The sequence below is a fragment of the Sander lucioperca genome, chromosome 12 (genome assembly GCF_008315115.2).
Source record: "Sander lucioperca isolate FBNREF2018 chromosome 12, SLUC_FBN_1.2, whole genome shotgun sequence".
Lineage (NCBI taxonomy): Eukaryota > Metazoa > Chordata > Actinopteri > Perciformes > Percidae > Sander > Sander lucioperca.
In genome coordinates, this window is record NC_050184.1 from 15,378,955 (window position 1) to 15,394,785 (window position 15,831).

Below are 15,831 nucleotides of genomic sequence, written 5' to 3' on the forward strand. Positions count from 1 at the left end.
CGCCCGTTTATCAGCCATGTATTAAACTTAAGAGATTTGCTCTTCTTTTTATTGTGAATATTAAAAATTGCTGGATTTGAAAAACCCCACAACTCCACAGTCTTCAGCGATTCCTCAAACCTATTTTAAAGGACAATTCCAGCGCAAAATTAACCTAGGGGTTATTAACAGATGTGTACCCACTCTGTCGTTCTCTGGGACATGTTTTCACGCTAATTGATTGTGTTTGTAGCTTGAAAGAAGCTAGCGCGGACCGCTGATTAGCTTACAACGCTAGTATTTGGGGCACAGGGAAAGTAAAAACAAATCACTATTTTGTACCACTAAAAAGGCTCAAAATATCACCAAACTTCAACGGTAGCATAATGAGGGTCCCTACATGTTAACCGAAGCATTGAGAACTTTGTAAGTACAGACAGTTTATTGAACGAAGAGCTGCGGGAGTTCCGTGAAAGGGCTGCGAGAGAGAGAGCTATGCTTCAACAGTTTCGTACTTCAGGAAACTGGTGGTGTACCTGCGGACATTGTGAAGCTATGGCCACCGAACAGGAGTGTCTATGTTGCACGGAGTGGGACCTGTTGCGTCGCGACACCCAAGAGACGCAGTGTTTTGTACAGTCTGAAGATTTCCCCTCTCTGATAAACAGGGCTGTAGTTGAAACTTTTTTCCATGTACCGAAAATAAATTGGAGACGGCGACCCAGACCGGAGGGACCATATGTACAGTTATCCTCTGAGTAAGTAAACTAGACAAGTTATGTTTTACATCGGTGTGATTATTTCAGATATATTGAGCAATTGCTTTTGATTTTAGTTTGCATCGCCAGCTCTAAGTCACGACTGGTTTCCCAAAGTACGAGGCTCTGTTGCGGCATAGCACTCTCTCTCTCTCTCTCTCGTAGCCCTTTCACGGAGCTCCCGCAGCTCTTCGTTCAATAAACTGTCTGTACACTTACAAAGTTCTCAAAGTTTGGTGATATTTTGAGCCTTTTTAGTGGTATAAATAGCGATTTATTTTTACTTTCCCTGTGCCCCAAATACTAGCGTTGTAAGCTAATCAGCGGTCCGCGCTAGCTTCTTTCAAGCTACAAACACAATCAATTAGCATGAAAACATATCCCAGAGAACGACAGAGTGGGTACACATCTGTTAATAACCCCTAGGTTTGTTTTGCGCCGGAATTGTCCTTTAAATATTTATTTAAATGCATATGAATTTGTCTTGCACTGCATGTTTATGCAGCAACACATATACGTGTGGGAGAGAAGGGAGATTTGTGCAGACGCAAGGTCTATATTTTTCTGGTCACTGAGTAAATGTTCTGTATAACACTGCTGTCAGTGGAAAACTGATGTGTGCATGAATCATTCACAGAGAAAAAGAGAAATTCAGTACAAGAAGTCTGATTATATAGATTTCCTTTCAAGGAGGTGTATCATAGGTGTCTTATCTCTAAGCTTTGATGCCTAATCACTGCAAGATGTAGTTTCATTAGTGGCAGCACGTTTAACCAGAACAAAACTTAACTCTGAATTCAGTAGAGTTATCTAGTCAGCAATTCAGTCAGATTCCAATCTGCTTTTTGGAACAGAGCCTTACATGTGTTACTAGCATCCTTTGGCATCAAAAACATTACAGAATTTGATTGAGTCTACTGAATTCCAAGTAAGTAGGGAGACATAATTTACAGTTTCTCAGGTGTGATATATCAGCCCAGGTCCAGGATAGAATCCAGGATGAACTACCAACCTTGTCGACTGCTGGTCTGTCTGCCTGACCGAATGGAAGTCTGTCTGTGGTTCTGAAGCTGCCCTGTCTCACAGTGTCCAAAGTGTGTCTTCGCTCCTGAGACCTAGAAGACAAAAGGTAAAACTGGTTAGACAAAACATAGTCTCCTTTTTTGCCAGACCATCCTCCAAGGTGCTGCGGTGGAGGGTCTGGCTGGTCCACATACCATTCCGGGATGGGAGAAAAACGTGCTCTGGTTTATATGCATTCCTAAATTGTTTTAGTCTTGCGAGAGAAAACTCAGATTGGACAGATAGTCTAGCTAGCTATCTGGATTTACCCTGCAGAGATCTGAGGAGCAGTTAACCATGGTCCTCAAAAATCAACCGGAGTTTAAAATTCCAACACAAAGAAAGCGGAAGGAAACAGACATCGGCGAAAAGACATGCATCCGGCGGAATTTCCTGTGGCACCGGAGTAATCCCGGAAGTGGAACGTTGTGGATATAGACTAGACAAAAGATAACTGAAGATAGATAGAGATAACTCAAAGATACATATACATAGATGCTGATTCCTGAATGCCAAATCTAATCTGAACCTCGCTTCATGTTTTGGCAAGATACATTTTTCTCCATCTTCTTACACTACAAAGACAATTCATATCATGTCAGATCATGACAACTGTCCAAAGTTCAGTCAAAAATGAAATGCAGACTCTCTTTCCTGTAATTATTCCTCTGTAACAGCTAAATTGGCACTTGCAAAGACTACCACTGCCATCCTTCTAATGTTTATAATTGGCCCTGTTCACACCTGGCATTAACTTTCGCCCTCAGTGATCTGATAAAAAGTGGACAGCTCTAAGTACAGGTGTGAATGCACCCAAGACGCATTATTGACGCATTGAGATCTGATCTCTCCGACTACATTTGAGGTGGTTTGGGCCGCATATGACCACATTCTTTTAGCATGTGTACGCAAATGTGTCCTGGTTCACATCGAAAGGCCGCCTACTCAACTGAAGTCCTCTGCCTAAGCGTTTTTGTTCTGATGCTGATATCTGCACATAGAGCAGGAAAGTGAGAGCCTATCACAAGAATTTGCATTCATTTGGAGTTGTGTTTTCTTTCCTTCCAATGAATGTAATAGTCTCTTCTTTCGCTCTGTTTTGGTCTCCAACAACTCTTGAGGGAAAAATCTGGCTCTTTAGCTGCTAAATGTTCCACAATGTTCACCAGCTAGTCGCTAACTCTGTCTGTGTGCTTTTTGGTGCTGGGCAGGTAGCGTACAGTGGGTTTATCAATGAAAAAGATGCTGCAAAAACAACTACGCAGAGCTGAGCAGAACTGCAGAGTTAGCTGATAACTGTCTATGGGTTTGCCGATACAAGCAACCCCTTTGAGTACACGCAGTGATATGATCCATTGTTGTGATCCAATGTTAATGGTTATTTATTTATTTCCCCTTATGCTGAATGTTTCTACATGAATAATATAGGTATATCCGCAATATCTCTCTGTATAATACATATAATATAATGTATATATAAATATATATATATCATATCCGATATATCCCTATATATTAGAGACTATATACCTCTATGTGTTTGAGTGTTAAACCAAGCAGAGTATTTTCATACGTTATACAATACGTGCATACAGCATGCATTGTGTCCGAGGTGTTTGTCAGTCTTACACTGGCAGGTGTCGTGTGGCGGGAGAAGTTGGCTGCTTTCGATTGGGACTACCCTCACTTCCTCTCTGTCTCCCAGGCAACGAAGCACTGTCGCTGTTCACCCGCATCCTGTCGAGACGTACACAGAAACTTTGTAACTTTGTGTCGTGTGCATTCATGTGCGAGTTTGTGCGCGTGTGTGACTGTATGCAATAATGTGAGTATTTCTGTCTGTGTGTATATATTTTGCTGTCTACATCTATTGCGTGTGCTGGTGTGAATGCATTCATATATTGCAGTGTGCATCCAAGTACGTGTGTGTGTGTGTGTGCGTGTGTGTGTGTGTGTGTGTGTGTGTGTGTGTGTGTATACCGAGTTGTGTTCTCCGTCTGTGGATCTTCTGCTGTCAGGTTTCCAGTGCTGCCTCCACCTCCTCCTCCGTCCTCTCTTTTCCCTCGCTCTGATCTTTATATATAGGATGGGAAGGTTAAGTGACAAAATAATTGTAGGAGGGAGCAGTAGCAGGAGTGACCAGATTTTTAAAATTTTTTGGAGATGAGGTAGTGGACAAAATAATGAAAACTCCTTACAATACATTACATTACAATGCAACAGCTCTACAAAAACACAACTTTTGTGGAACTTGTGATATTCAATTTTTGTTGAGTGTGTGTCACTGTTAATGTAAATGTATGGCATATTTCGAGGCTGTGGCTTTTAGCAGTGTTATATTGTAAAATATCATATTCTGTTTAGTTATCCACCCCCCTGTTTATATAACCTGCACTTTGTCTGTACAACTTCTGTAATTACTATGGCCAGGGTTAAGTGGATTGGTTTAGGCCAAACACCTACACGCACAAGTACAGAATACAAAACTGAGGTTGAACTACTTATTCATGATTTGTGTCTAAACCAGTGGTGGTTGAAAAACCTTTTTAATCTGTGGGACGTGTTCAGTGTGATTTGTCTTTTTTCAAGGCACCTGACCCCCTTACACAAACGCACACACAAACACCCACACACACAAACTTTTTTGGGGCTGTCTCTGGGTCTGCTGAGGGCTGAGATGCCGAACAATTCCTTTAATGTAAATTGTGCCTTAGAAATAATACAGAAAAATACAGCATTGTTTTAGCCATCACTTAAATGAAATGTACCATCTCAAACTGAGATGGATGCCTCCGAGATCCATTTCAAGATCCACTTCTGTCTTGACAATGGTTCTGGATATGGCTGCAGTGGTTGTCTGAATGGTTCTGAAGTAGAAATGCCACTCACCCTTCCAACATGCTGATGTACTTGTGAGGGATGAGACCCTTTACCCCGCCCGCTTCGCCTCTCCACCAATCACAGGAGGCCTTGCTGTAAACGATGAGAAGGTCTCCCTGCTTGAAGGACAGCTCTGCTGGAGATCTCGCCACATAGTCAAACATGGCCACTGCCTCCCACTCTGTACACACATGCACGATTACAATCAACTCAGGCACATTATTAATCTCAACTAATTCATGCATGCTTATGCATCATAATCAAATCCAAAGATATCTTATTCAAAATGTAAACATGGTTTGTGGTACATTCATGTGAAGTAGGCTTTAGCTATTTAGGCTATGGCTAATCCAGACTCTGGTGTGTGTGTGTGTGTGTGTGTGTGTGTGTGTGTGTGTGTGTGTGTGTGTGTGTGTGTGTGTGTGTGTGTGTGTGTGTGTGTGTGTGTGTGTGTGTGTGTATGTATGTGTGTGTGTACTGTACTGTATGTACTCACCGTCCTCACTGGGCAGTGGCTCAGTCTCTCCGTCTCCCTCCTCTGTGATTGGTTCACTGCAGACAAGCAAAAAAATGAGAGTCAGTGATGCACAGTTCCTTTTCTGTTTGTCAGACAGACCAACTGTCATACCACAGGCTTCTTATATACCATTACTCACTTCTCTTATGTAATTTCACATAATACAGTACTTCCTACTGGGTTCGCAGGCGACCCCTAAAACCTCAAAAGCACTGATAATGCTCTGTCAAATGTCAAAAAGTGTATTATATAAATGTTCATGAAGAAAACAGACAGACTTAGCGAATTAGCCAAGAGCTGATTTTGTGGTGTTAGAAGTTTCCGTGGACACTGTTGATAGGCTGGAGGCTAGTGTTCAATTTTAGTGAGCAATCAGCTTAATAGTATTAAGCAGTCTTTACACAAATAGTGTCTGTTTAATGCCTTTGGCATGGCATGAAATTCAGTTTCGAGAGGATCAGCCACGAAAAAAGGGGCTAAGGGGGAAGCTGCTCTACGTACGGTACTTGGAACTCGAATATAGTCTTAAACTCTAACATGACCAACAAAGCTCTGGGGCGATGCCCTGTCGTTTATTTATGACAAGATGGTAGAAATAAGCGTTAAATTATGTTTAAACATGAATAATGGTAGCCAGTTTAATCACATATTCAAGTTGGAATAATTCAACATTTCAACCAGATTTGACTAAATACATCAAGACCATTTTCCTACCGAGCTCCAACACTGACAAAATAATGTAAAAGAGTGTCAAGCAAGTCAAAAATATATAACTAAAACAAGGATGGCACTCGGAGAGCGCAGACCTTTGTTAAGAGCATTTCATCACATTTACATCAACAGCTACTCATCTCTCACCAGTACTCCTGCTCCAGAGTCATGTGCTTCTCGTAGACGGGGCCCGGCAGTTCTGATTGGCTGGGGTAGATGATGTCATATTGGAGGATCATGGTTTTGACAAGATCATTGACCTGTGGCTGCCTAGCAACAGCATCATCAGAATCCAAACCCCTCAGCAGGCTTGGACCGAAGCAAACAGCCAGGTTGTAGGGCAGCATCATGTTCTCATCACTGTACTGAGACACACTGGGAAAATACACACACACACACACACACACACACACACACACACACAACTAATTGTTATTTTTGGCATTTTTTTTTTTTTTTTTTTTTTTTTTCATTTAGTTTTACGACCATAGGAGATATTACAGTAATAGAATATCCCACACTTGGGTATGTTGTAGCTTACTGATTGAGGAAAGCGAAAAGGTAGCGCATCACGATGAGGAGAGGCCGTGGGAAGGTGGAGACAATCGCTTTAATCTGGAGAGCTTTCTCTGTCACCCCCTCGATTTCTGATCATGACAGAAAGAAAAGGAGCACAAGGAGCAAAGGTTCAACTATAATAACTACAAGTATTTGTTGCAGTTACAGTTTTCCCATGCCTGCAGCAGTTAGAAACTGTGTCAAATGCATAAATCATTTAAACTTCTGACTTGAAGAAAGTACTACTAAGGTGTGGTGGCTAGGTTGATTTAGTATGCCATCGCATGAGTAAACAACCTGCAGGCAGGATCATAACCTTAATTAGCTGTGCAAATTGTCACTAGTTTCTGTTTTGGATTTAAAAAAATCAGGCCTACAGGAATAACAAGAACACAGGCAACAGACTGCAAACAAGACAGTGAGATGCACCAGTAGAGAGAGTAGAAGTCACACTGCCTACTTACTAGCTGCATCAAAAGTACAACAGTATTTGTAGGGGAGAATCCCCTAAACAATTTACTTTGTGTGTTGAGCATTAGTAACATGGCAACCAACAGTCTCAAGAGCAATTTTTAAGGGGACACAAATAATACAGCCAACATTGTACTTGTATAGGATATGTGTAAACAGAGGAAAGCCTTACTACTATTATCAGTGTAGCATGGATACCCTTCCATTATTATTGTTCTCTTAGTTTCTCTCTGATTCATTAAAAAACTGACTAAATTGAGCAAAATACACTCTGTTCGTCACGTGACGACCGCACATGACGACCAGTCACATGACAGTTAAGTTTGGAGCTCTTAACAATTAAATTTAGCCAAGAAAAGGTGACTGTGACCTGGGTACAGAGCACCGTGAGGGCAGAGTCTTTTCAGCGGTTGTTGCAGTTGAGTTTAACCGATAAAAGGTGACTGTCCTGCGCTGACGACACGAAAACAACGAGTTAAGATTTAAAAGATTGCGGTTTGGGTTAAAACACCGGTCCCCTGTTTTAGTACTTCCTCAACTATTTTAAGTATATATCAATATACTATTTACAATACATAGCATGGTTTTTAATGATATGTTTAAGGGTGGCAACCCTCAGATGTGGTAGATCCTGACACAGCGTATATGTAAGGCTACTACTAAAGCTGCAAAAAGCTCAACCAAAATTAGCAGGATTATTCATATGTAAAAAGATTCTACAGTACATGAATGAGTGAATCACTTAAATCAAGGTAGAATAAGCATTTAGAAACCAAATGATACATAAATAACTAAGTAGTCTATATCCTCGACGTTCCACTTCCGGGATTGCTCCGGTGCTGCAGGATATTCCGCCGGACGCATGTCTTTTCGCAGATGTCCGTTTCCTTCCGCTTTCTTTGTGTTGGAATTTTAAACTCCGGACAATTTATGAGGACTATGGTTAACTGCTCCTCAGATCTCTGCAGGGTAAATCCAGACAGCTAGCTAGACTATCTGTCCAATCTGAGTTTTCTCTCGCACGACTAAAACAACTTTTGAACGTACACATGTTCCACCAAAACAAGTTCCTTCCTGAGGCTATTTTGCAGCGGCTCCGTTCGGAGCTTAGCACTGCCCATGACGATTGTGATTGGTTTAAAGAAATGCCAATAAATCAGAGCACGTTTTTCTCCCATTCCGGAATGCTGTGTGGACTAGCCAGACCCTCTTACGCAGCGTGTGAAGGATGGTCTGGCAAAGCGACACTAATAACAAAGTAAGCGAAAGTAGACATGATAACCTGCAGGATCTGAGAACAGACATAGAGGTTTAGAAGGGGGACTTACGACCACACTCCAGCAGCTGAGAGTAGCTGTCATAAGGGAAGAGAGGAGGCTCAAGGCCCCTGAAGTAAAGCTTCAACACACCGGCCACAGAGTCCAGGTCACACTCACTGTCTGACAGTGGTTCCTCTCCTACAGGGAGTGAAACAGACTTGTGAGGTGATGTAGCAACAAAAGCCTACAGTATGTACACTTTTTTCGTGCAGAAACAAGACATACAGTCAAATGCAGTAGGGCTGCAGAAAAAGATGTAAGACATAAAAATTGTGTTCCTCAAAATGTCTAATCGTTGTGATGTGTTATTACATAATTAGAATGTGACTATAACTTTCATATTGCCATACTATTAGACCGTTTTATAAAAGCAATAGCTCACTTCAGGCCTGCCGTGAGGCATATTATTATACTGAAAGAGCTAAGAAAGCTTGTGGAACTAAACGACACTGATGCCATGTGCTCTAATGTTAGTAGTGACATCGTTTTTATATAGTACGGGAGGGGTTACGTTAGCAATGACTCCAGAGCATCATCGAAACATGATTTTAGAAAAAAAAAAATCCTGGAAGCAGAAATGGTGAAAACCAAGACTTTTCACATTTCCAACAAGAATTTTCTAACAAGTATAATGTGTACATTAAAGCGTAACTCTCACCAAAATGCAACCTAGGGTCTTTTTGTGAATGTACCCGAGTCAAACTTTTGTTTAAAAGCATATTTAGGACGGAATCGCCACTTTTAAGATTTACTGTATTTTCGTTTTGGGAGTGCTAGGGGCACTTTTATGCTAGCCTCAAAATAGCTATTTTTAAAACACTAAGAAGGCTCGACACAACATGAAACTTTGCTCGAAGTATCACCAGGGGCTCTACACCTTAACGAAAGCATTGAGAACATTGTTTGTGTACCCAGAATTTACTAAAAAAGGTTTTGAGAAACTCACGTTAGCAGTTGTTGTTTACGCTATCCGCCATTTTCCCAGTCAAAAATAGGCGATCTCCGAATGTGAATGAAAGGACTCCATAGGAGGAAATGTCATTCTTATATGAGGCTCTTTTTTCAACTACAAGGTCAATATTGTGTTTCACTAACGACAAAACAACGAATTACCCGTGCATTTATATGGAGCTAAGCTTTTGGAGCTTTCCATTTTTATTCTCCTCCCTCGACTATTTTTGACTGGCTCGATAGACGAACGAACAACAGCTACAGTGAGTTGCTCAAAACCTTTCTTTTTAGTAAACTCTGGATACACAAACAATGTTCTCAATGCTTTCGTTAAGGTTTAGAGCCCCTGGTGATACTTCGAGCAAAGTTTCATGTTGTGTCGAGCCTTCTTAGTGTTTTAAAAATAGCGATTTTGATGCGATCATAGTAGTGCCCCTAGCACTCCCATTCAAAAGGCCATTTGACTGAAAAACGAAAATACGGTAAATCTTAAAAGTGGCGATTCCGTCCTAAAAATGCTTTTAAACAAAAGTTTGACTCGGGTACATTCACAAAAAGACCCTAGGTTGCATTTTGGCGAGAGTTACACTTTAAAGTGCCCATATTATGCAAAAAATAACAATTTCTGGGATTTGGGGTGTTATTTTGTGTCTCTGGTGCTTCCACATGCATACAGACTTGGAAAAAAACATCCATGCTGTTTTGAGTGAGATACGGGTTTCTGAATGTGTCCTGCCTTCAGTCTCTGGGTGAGCTGTTCAAAATCGGCAGGGCTTTTTACGTCACTAGCCGAAACGAAGTGGCTAACCGTAGCATGCAAGCTCGTTCTGAATGGCAAAACACTGCTACAACACACACTAGTTCACCATAATCTACAAAAGAACTACTTACATGTCCCTATTCTGCAGGTATTCCATGCAAAGTTGGAAGTGTGCCCTCGTTTAGAAGAAGTCTCCCAGCTAATCCTGCCTTGTACTGACTGAAGTTGTAGAAACAAACAGCTAGCTAGATGATGTCATCTTACCTAGCTACTGCGCATATGTGACTGCCAACAAAGATGTTACAGCAGTGAGAGGTCTCACTCTGTAGCTAAAACAGAGACCTGAACACAGGGTAAAAATATGGTGTTTTGTTGAAAATTAAACCATGTAAACCTATTCCGGTACAACCTCTAAATACAATTATGAACCTTATGAGCATAATATGGCCACTTTAAAATAATAATAATAATAATAATAATAATAATAATAATAATAATAATAATAATAATAATAAATATTTAAATTAAAAAATCTATGGAAATAGTGATGCAATTTCAGAAGCTTATTTACCTCGCTCAAATGCATCTCTGATGTGGTTAACCTCCCTCTGTGACCCGGGAACTCTGAATATCCCTTCATGGTGGAGGCCTGAGATACACACACATTCACATCATATTACATGTTAGATTTTAGCATAGATGCATGACGTTCCATACAGAATTGCACACAGATACACAAAGATGTACTTCCACCTCAGCACTGTACTTCTCATTCTCAGTGGCCAAAGCTCTCTCAGCATGGCTCATTGCAGTAATATACTATAATATACCATAAAAACTGACTCACCGTGAAGGTTAATGAAACGGATGCAGCTTTCAACCACCACAGGAATCTGCTGCCCAGAGCTCTGGAGAAGAAAGATGAGTGAAGAAGGTGTTATGAGAGTACAGATAGAGATGTAAAGAAAGAGGAGGTCGACATAAGAAATAAGGTAGAATAACGGGAAGAAAAGAAGACACAATACAAGGGAAACAAGGAAGAGAGTTACAAAAGCTAAGGAATAAACTGAGTGAGTAATGTCACTTAATGTTGCTGCCAGGGCCATAACCAGGATTTTTTTTTTCATGAGCCAAAGACACCAAAATTGGTTTTCCCATTTTATTTATTGAGTTACGTACTCAATTCTATTATCTATTAACTGCAGGGGTTCTTTGAAGGCAATTCTTCTGGAAATCAGCAACTGCCTCTGAACTGAATGTACTAAACTCTACCTAAACTCTCAGAACTTTGTCTGAAATTCTGGTGGAGAAACACTAAATCATGTTTTTACCATTCTTTTGTTGGCCTTAAATTTAAATATACTGAATCTAAAAATGAATTAAAAGAATAGTTTGATATGTTGGGGAACAGTCTTCTTTGCTTTCTTGCCAAGAGATAGATGAGAAAATCAATAACACTCTTGTGTCTGGCCATAAAATGTAAAGCTAGAGCCAGCTAGGATGGCATCGCTAGACAAATTTGCAAATGAAAATTACAACAACACATGCAAGTTCCGTTTTTTTACAGAAAGAAAAATGGCAGCCTGGTCACAAACTTTCTCAAATTACAGCTACACAGTACACTAAAATGTGTTTCCGAAAACATTTAAGTTGACAAATATGCAATACAATGAGCAGCCATAAGCCCGCCCAACCAACTTTATACACGATGTGATTGGCCCGGCCAGAGTTTGGTTTTTCCAGCTCGCAAGCCAATGGAGAGTTGCTAGACCCCCTGGCTGTAAATTACATTTGCTGCCGCTAGGGTGCGTCTAGATTTCTAGGCTAGAGAAGTGTAGTATTTCCCCAAATGACAAACTATTCATTTTGTCATTTTGTCATTTTTACAGTTAAAAACACAAGTTTTTAACTGTAGAATGTAAACTCCCCCCAGTGTTGCTACTGTAAACCCAACATTCCCAAAAAAAGAATCCAGGGACATGACCTCAGTAGTAGGTACGGCCCTGGTCACTGCGGGGAAAAGCCCACCGGCCTTCATGCAATAGAAGCAGTCACAGATGTGGTTTGGTACCTGTGTCCGAGACATTCTCCTTCTTCTTCTGCAGCAAGCCAAGCACAGCAGAGAGGAGACAGAGAAAATGCACAGATTAGAAATGGCAGAGTTAGAAATAAGGGGAATAAAGATTTAGAAGCAGTGGGAAAAGGCGCACATAAGCACGCACACACACACACACACACACACACACACACACACACACACATACACACATACACACACACACATACACACAGACACACACACACACACACACACACACACACACACACACACACACACACACACACACCCACACACACAAACACTCTCAAAAGAGGAGCCAAGAGAGGAGGCAACAAAGAGGCCAGTGCATTTTAATCCCTTTCACAAGAGAGGAGGAGATAAAAGGGGGGGAATGCATTGAAAGGAGAGAAAGCCAGCGATAAACTATAAGCATCACCATACACATGAAGGCAGGAGTAAGTACACTGGGGGGGGATGAACTGTGAGTGTGTGCATGTGCCGCAAGAAGCCCCCACCAATTCTTCTGCTTCAGTGTGACAGGATTTTCTAAATCGTTCCCTTTGGAGGGTTGAACAGCAGTGCAGCGCAGTGCAGCAAGCAAATAAAAACGAGGTAAAAAAAAGGGAGTATTTCAAAGGGATGTTGTTTCTTATTTGTGTGTGTGTGTGTGTGTGTGTGTGTGTGTGTTACCTGTATGTAGGAGATTATGTCTGTGGTGAAGAGTGTGTGGCAGAATTGGGAAACAGGTCTCGACTTCCGAACACGTACTGACCGAGCACATTGCATTCTGGGAAATATAATAATAAAATGCATGATGCCATTTTACATGTGGGTACTAATACTCAAGGTCTAATGATATTTGCTAATTGTTGTTATCAGTTACACTGCACTACACATCCCCCCCTTATCCAAAAATCAGCTTTTAATACATAATAGAAAATTGCCCAAAATGGCATTTTGGTTCAAATTTGGTTAACCTTTTCCTCTTCTCCTTGTCCTCTCTGCTCTCTCCATGTCTCTATGCCTCTCTCAATCATACTCTTTTTATTCTTAGCTGTGTAAATACACTGTTTACCTGGAAGGGTCACTGGCGACAGCCTCAGCTGGAAGAAAGAGACAGAAAACAAGTATCAAGGATCTCCACTGATTTTATACATCAAAGTCTGTTTACAGGAGTTGGGGAGTACTAATGCATATGTGAAAAGAAGTTAGATAAAACCTTTTGTGGCTCCAGAGGGAGTCTTATAAATATCCTCCATTTGAGTCAGTGTTGGTTAGGTCTGTAGACTAGTTTGAAAAGTTTAAAAACAGACATTTCCTTGCATTGAGGTATACGGGAGTACAATGTAGGGTACATCGAATGTACACTCAAATAAGCTGTGCATTTTGGGTATTTTATAGTGGACTATATAGTAAAATAAAATTAACGGCGGAGAATTCGAACACCACTACAAAATGGCTAACGCGCTATACTGTATAGTGCACTGTTTCCGTGATAGGGAACATTTTCGAACACAGCTTAGGTCTAGACCACGCTCTATAATTTACAGACACTCAACAATTCCCCCCAAAAGCAATTGCAGAAACCTTGGACAGGACCTTGCTTTTTAGTGGGCGCCTCATCTGCCTGATTCATACGGCATTAGAAGAAATTGTCCTACTAATATTCAAACATTGTAGTATGAGCATCAGGGTGCAATTTCACGGGGGGATTTCCCCCTTGCCGTTCTACATATCCCTGCCTCTGCATAATTATTTTTTTTTCAAAATGTATCCTCCCCTCAAAGTGATCATCTACTTCACCAATAGCCTAGACCATATATTAATTATATACTTGAAATAGAAGTATTTTAAACTAAGCAAAGCGATGTAACGTGAACAGTCTATAGTGCCATAGAACGATAAAATCCAAGTGACAGTTGCCGGTTGTATTTAACCGCTACAGAGCTCCGCGACGCCGGCTAAAAGTGGCAGTTGTTTAGCCGCTAATAGGTGACTGTGAGCCGGGTACAGGCACAGCCAGATGACGGTCCTTTCAGGGGCCATGGTAGTGGAGTTTAGCCAGAAAAGGTGAGCGTCATGCGGCGATGACGAAAAAACAACTTGTTAAATTTAGGAAAAAGATCAGATTTGGATTAAAACACTCCAGAGGAACAAAGATTTAATTCTTGCATGTTATGTTTTGTTGTGCATGATCAAAAAACACCCCCCCCCCCTCTGATTTCTTCACAAATCGCACCCTGATAAGTGTACCTTTCTGTATGGCCTCTTGTAGAAGGTCATGTTTGGCTTGAAGTTTGAAGCTCAGAGAACTGCTGATGAGGAAGTCCTTCACTTTCTAAGACAAACAAAATTTGAAAGGTATTACAGTTTTTCCTTAACTGTTTTAGCACGGTGTTTGGTGTTTTCAGCCCCCAACGTCGTCTTCCAGGCAGCACTGCATGGAAGGCACTAGGGTTAGGTAAGGGTTAGGGTTAAGGTTAGGGTAAGGTGCCTTGAAGTCGACAGTCGCAGCGCTGCCTTGAAGGTCGACGGTGGGGACTTAAAACACCATTGAACTTTTAGCACAGTCTCAGAAATTCTGTTGGAATTCTCAAAACATATTTATGAAAAAGAAAAGCTGTAAAAATAAATCCATTGTGGTCACTGAACTATGTTCACAGCATTACGTGGTAAGCGGAAAATAATTGTGCAAATACATTAGAATTTTGTTTGAGTGTAACAAGAAAACAAACTATGGATTTTTGAATTTCATACAAAATGATTTTTATTCAAGGGTTGTGCCAACACATCTAAAAAAACGGAATCCTTCCATTGAAATGTTATTTACATTTTACAAGGACATTTATAATTAATAATATCACATTTCATCTACTGTTATTTTCTGGTTTTATTGTTTGACTTGCTTTTAAAGCAACACTAGAGAACTTTTCCCGCTTCGGTCCCCCTACAGGTTGGAAGTGGAATTGTCCATTACATTACACTGTCCAGTTCATTCGAACTACAGATCCGCTACCCGATCTGGCAAACTTGCATAATGTAATGTAATGGACAATTCCACTTCCAACCTGTAGGGGGACCGAAGCGGGAAAAGTTCTCTAGTGTTGCTTTAATATGCTTGTTTTATGTGTTGGTTGTATTGCTTCACTTGTTTTTAATATTCCTAATGTGCTGGTTTTATTGTAAAGTGTCTTTGAGTACTATGAAAATCGCTATATAAATAAAATGTATTATTATTATTATTATTATTATTATAAAATTGATCTCCCAAACCCAATACAATAATACCAAGACACCAATACTACTAGTGAAGTTACTGAGTGATCAGCTATGATACCTTAAAGGGTAAATTAAGGAATATGTAATAAAAAAACAGAGACCTGATGATTGGCCAATACCAAGTTTTGATAAAAGGACATTATCAGCCTGATATATATATATATATATATATATACTAGCCTGATATATATTTTTGAAGATATTCCAACAGCAACAAGTGCACCTCTAGCCAACTGCAATAACTCACTGTAAAATAGTAGGTCTCTGTCTCCTGCTGATTGGCTCGACGCTTGGCAATTGCAAGTTTTTGTGCGGTGTTTCCTCCAGGGGGCTCATTTGATAGGCTGCTGAGCACGTCGGGGGAGGGGTTACAGTCGCTTTCACACATATTGTCCAGCAGGGCTGTGAGTGTGGCTTTAAGCGTTTTACTGACCTGGGAAGGTGGAAAGAAATGTTGATGGTTAATTCAGTTTATTTCCTAGATATTATGTTGAAGGTTTTTTTCTTATTTATGGTTCATTGTG

General features: G+C 40.6%; 1 protein-coding gene across 3 annotated transcripts in view; it reads right to left on the bottom strand.

Annotated features, from left to right (window-relative positions):
* Window positions 1-15,831, bottom strand: part of arhgap4b (Rho GTPase activating protein 4b) — a 38,993-nt gene that overhangs the window by 3,054 nt on the left and 20,108 nt on the right. The window contains exons 10-23 of one of the 3 annotated variants that reach the window (XM_036008161.1): window positions 15,555-15,740; window positions 14,282-14,366; window positions 13,104-13,131; window positions 12,038-12,065; window positions 10,814-10,874; window positions 10,538-10,615; window positions 8,265-8,393; window positions 6,449-6,554; window positions 6,055-6,282; window positions 5,176-5,231; window positions 4,689-4,860; window positions 3,780-3,872; window positions 3,429-3,536; window positions 1,750-1,852 (exon numbers count right to left, since the gene is read on the bottom strand). In XM_036008161.1, coding sequence (XP_035864054.1) covers window positions 1,750-1,852; window positions 3,429-3,536; window positions 3,780-3,872; window positions 4,689-4,860; window positions 5,176-5,231; window positions 6,055-6,282; window positions 6,449-6,554; window positions 8,265-8,393; window positions 10,538-10,615; window positions 10,814-10,874; window positions 12,038-12,065; window positions 13,104-13,131; window positions 14,282-14,366; window positions 15,555-15,740 — 1,461 coding nt within the window. Of the gene's footprint in view, window positions 1-1,749; window positions 1,853-3,428; window positions 3,537-3,779; window positions 3,873-4,688; window positions 4,861-5,175; window positions 5,232-6,054; window positions 6,283-6,448; window positions 6,555-8,264; window positions 8,394-10,537; window positions 10,616-10,813; window positions 10,875-12,037; window positions 12,066-12,718; window positions 12,816-13,103; window positions 13,132-14,281; window positions 14,367-15,554; window positions 15,741-15,831 lie in introns of all 3 variants that reach the window. The other 2 variants (XM_036008160.1, XM_036008162.1) reach the window with 2 other exon arrangements.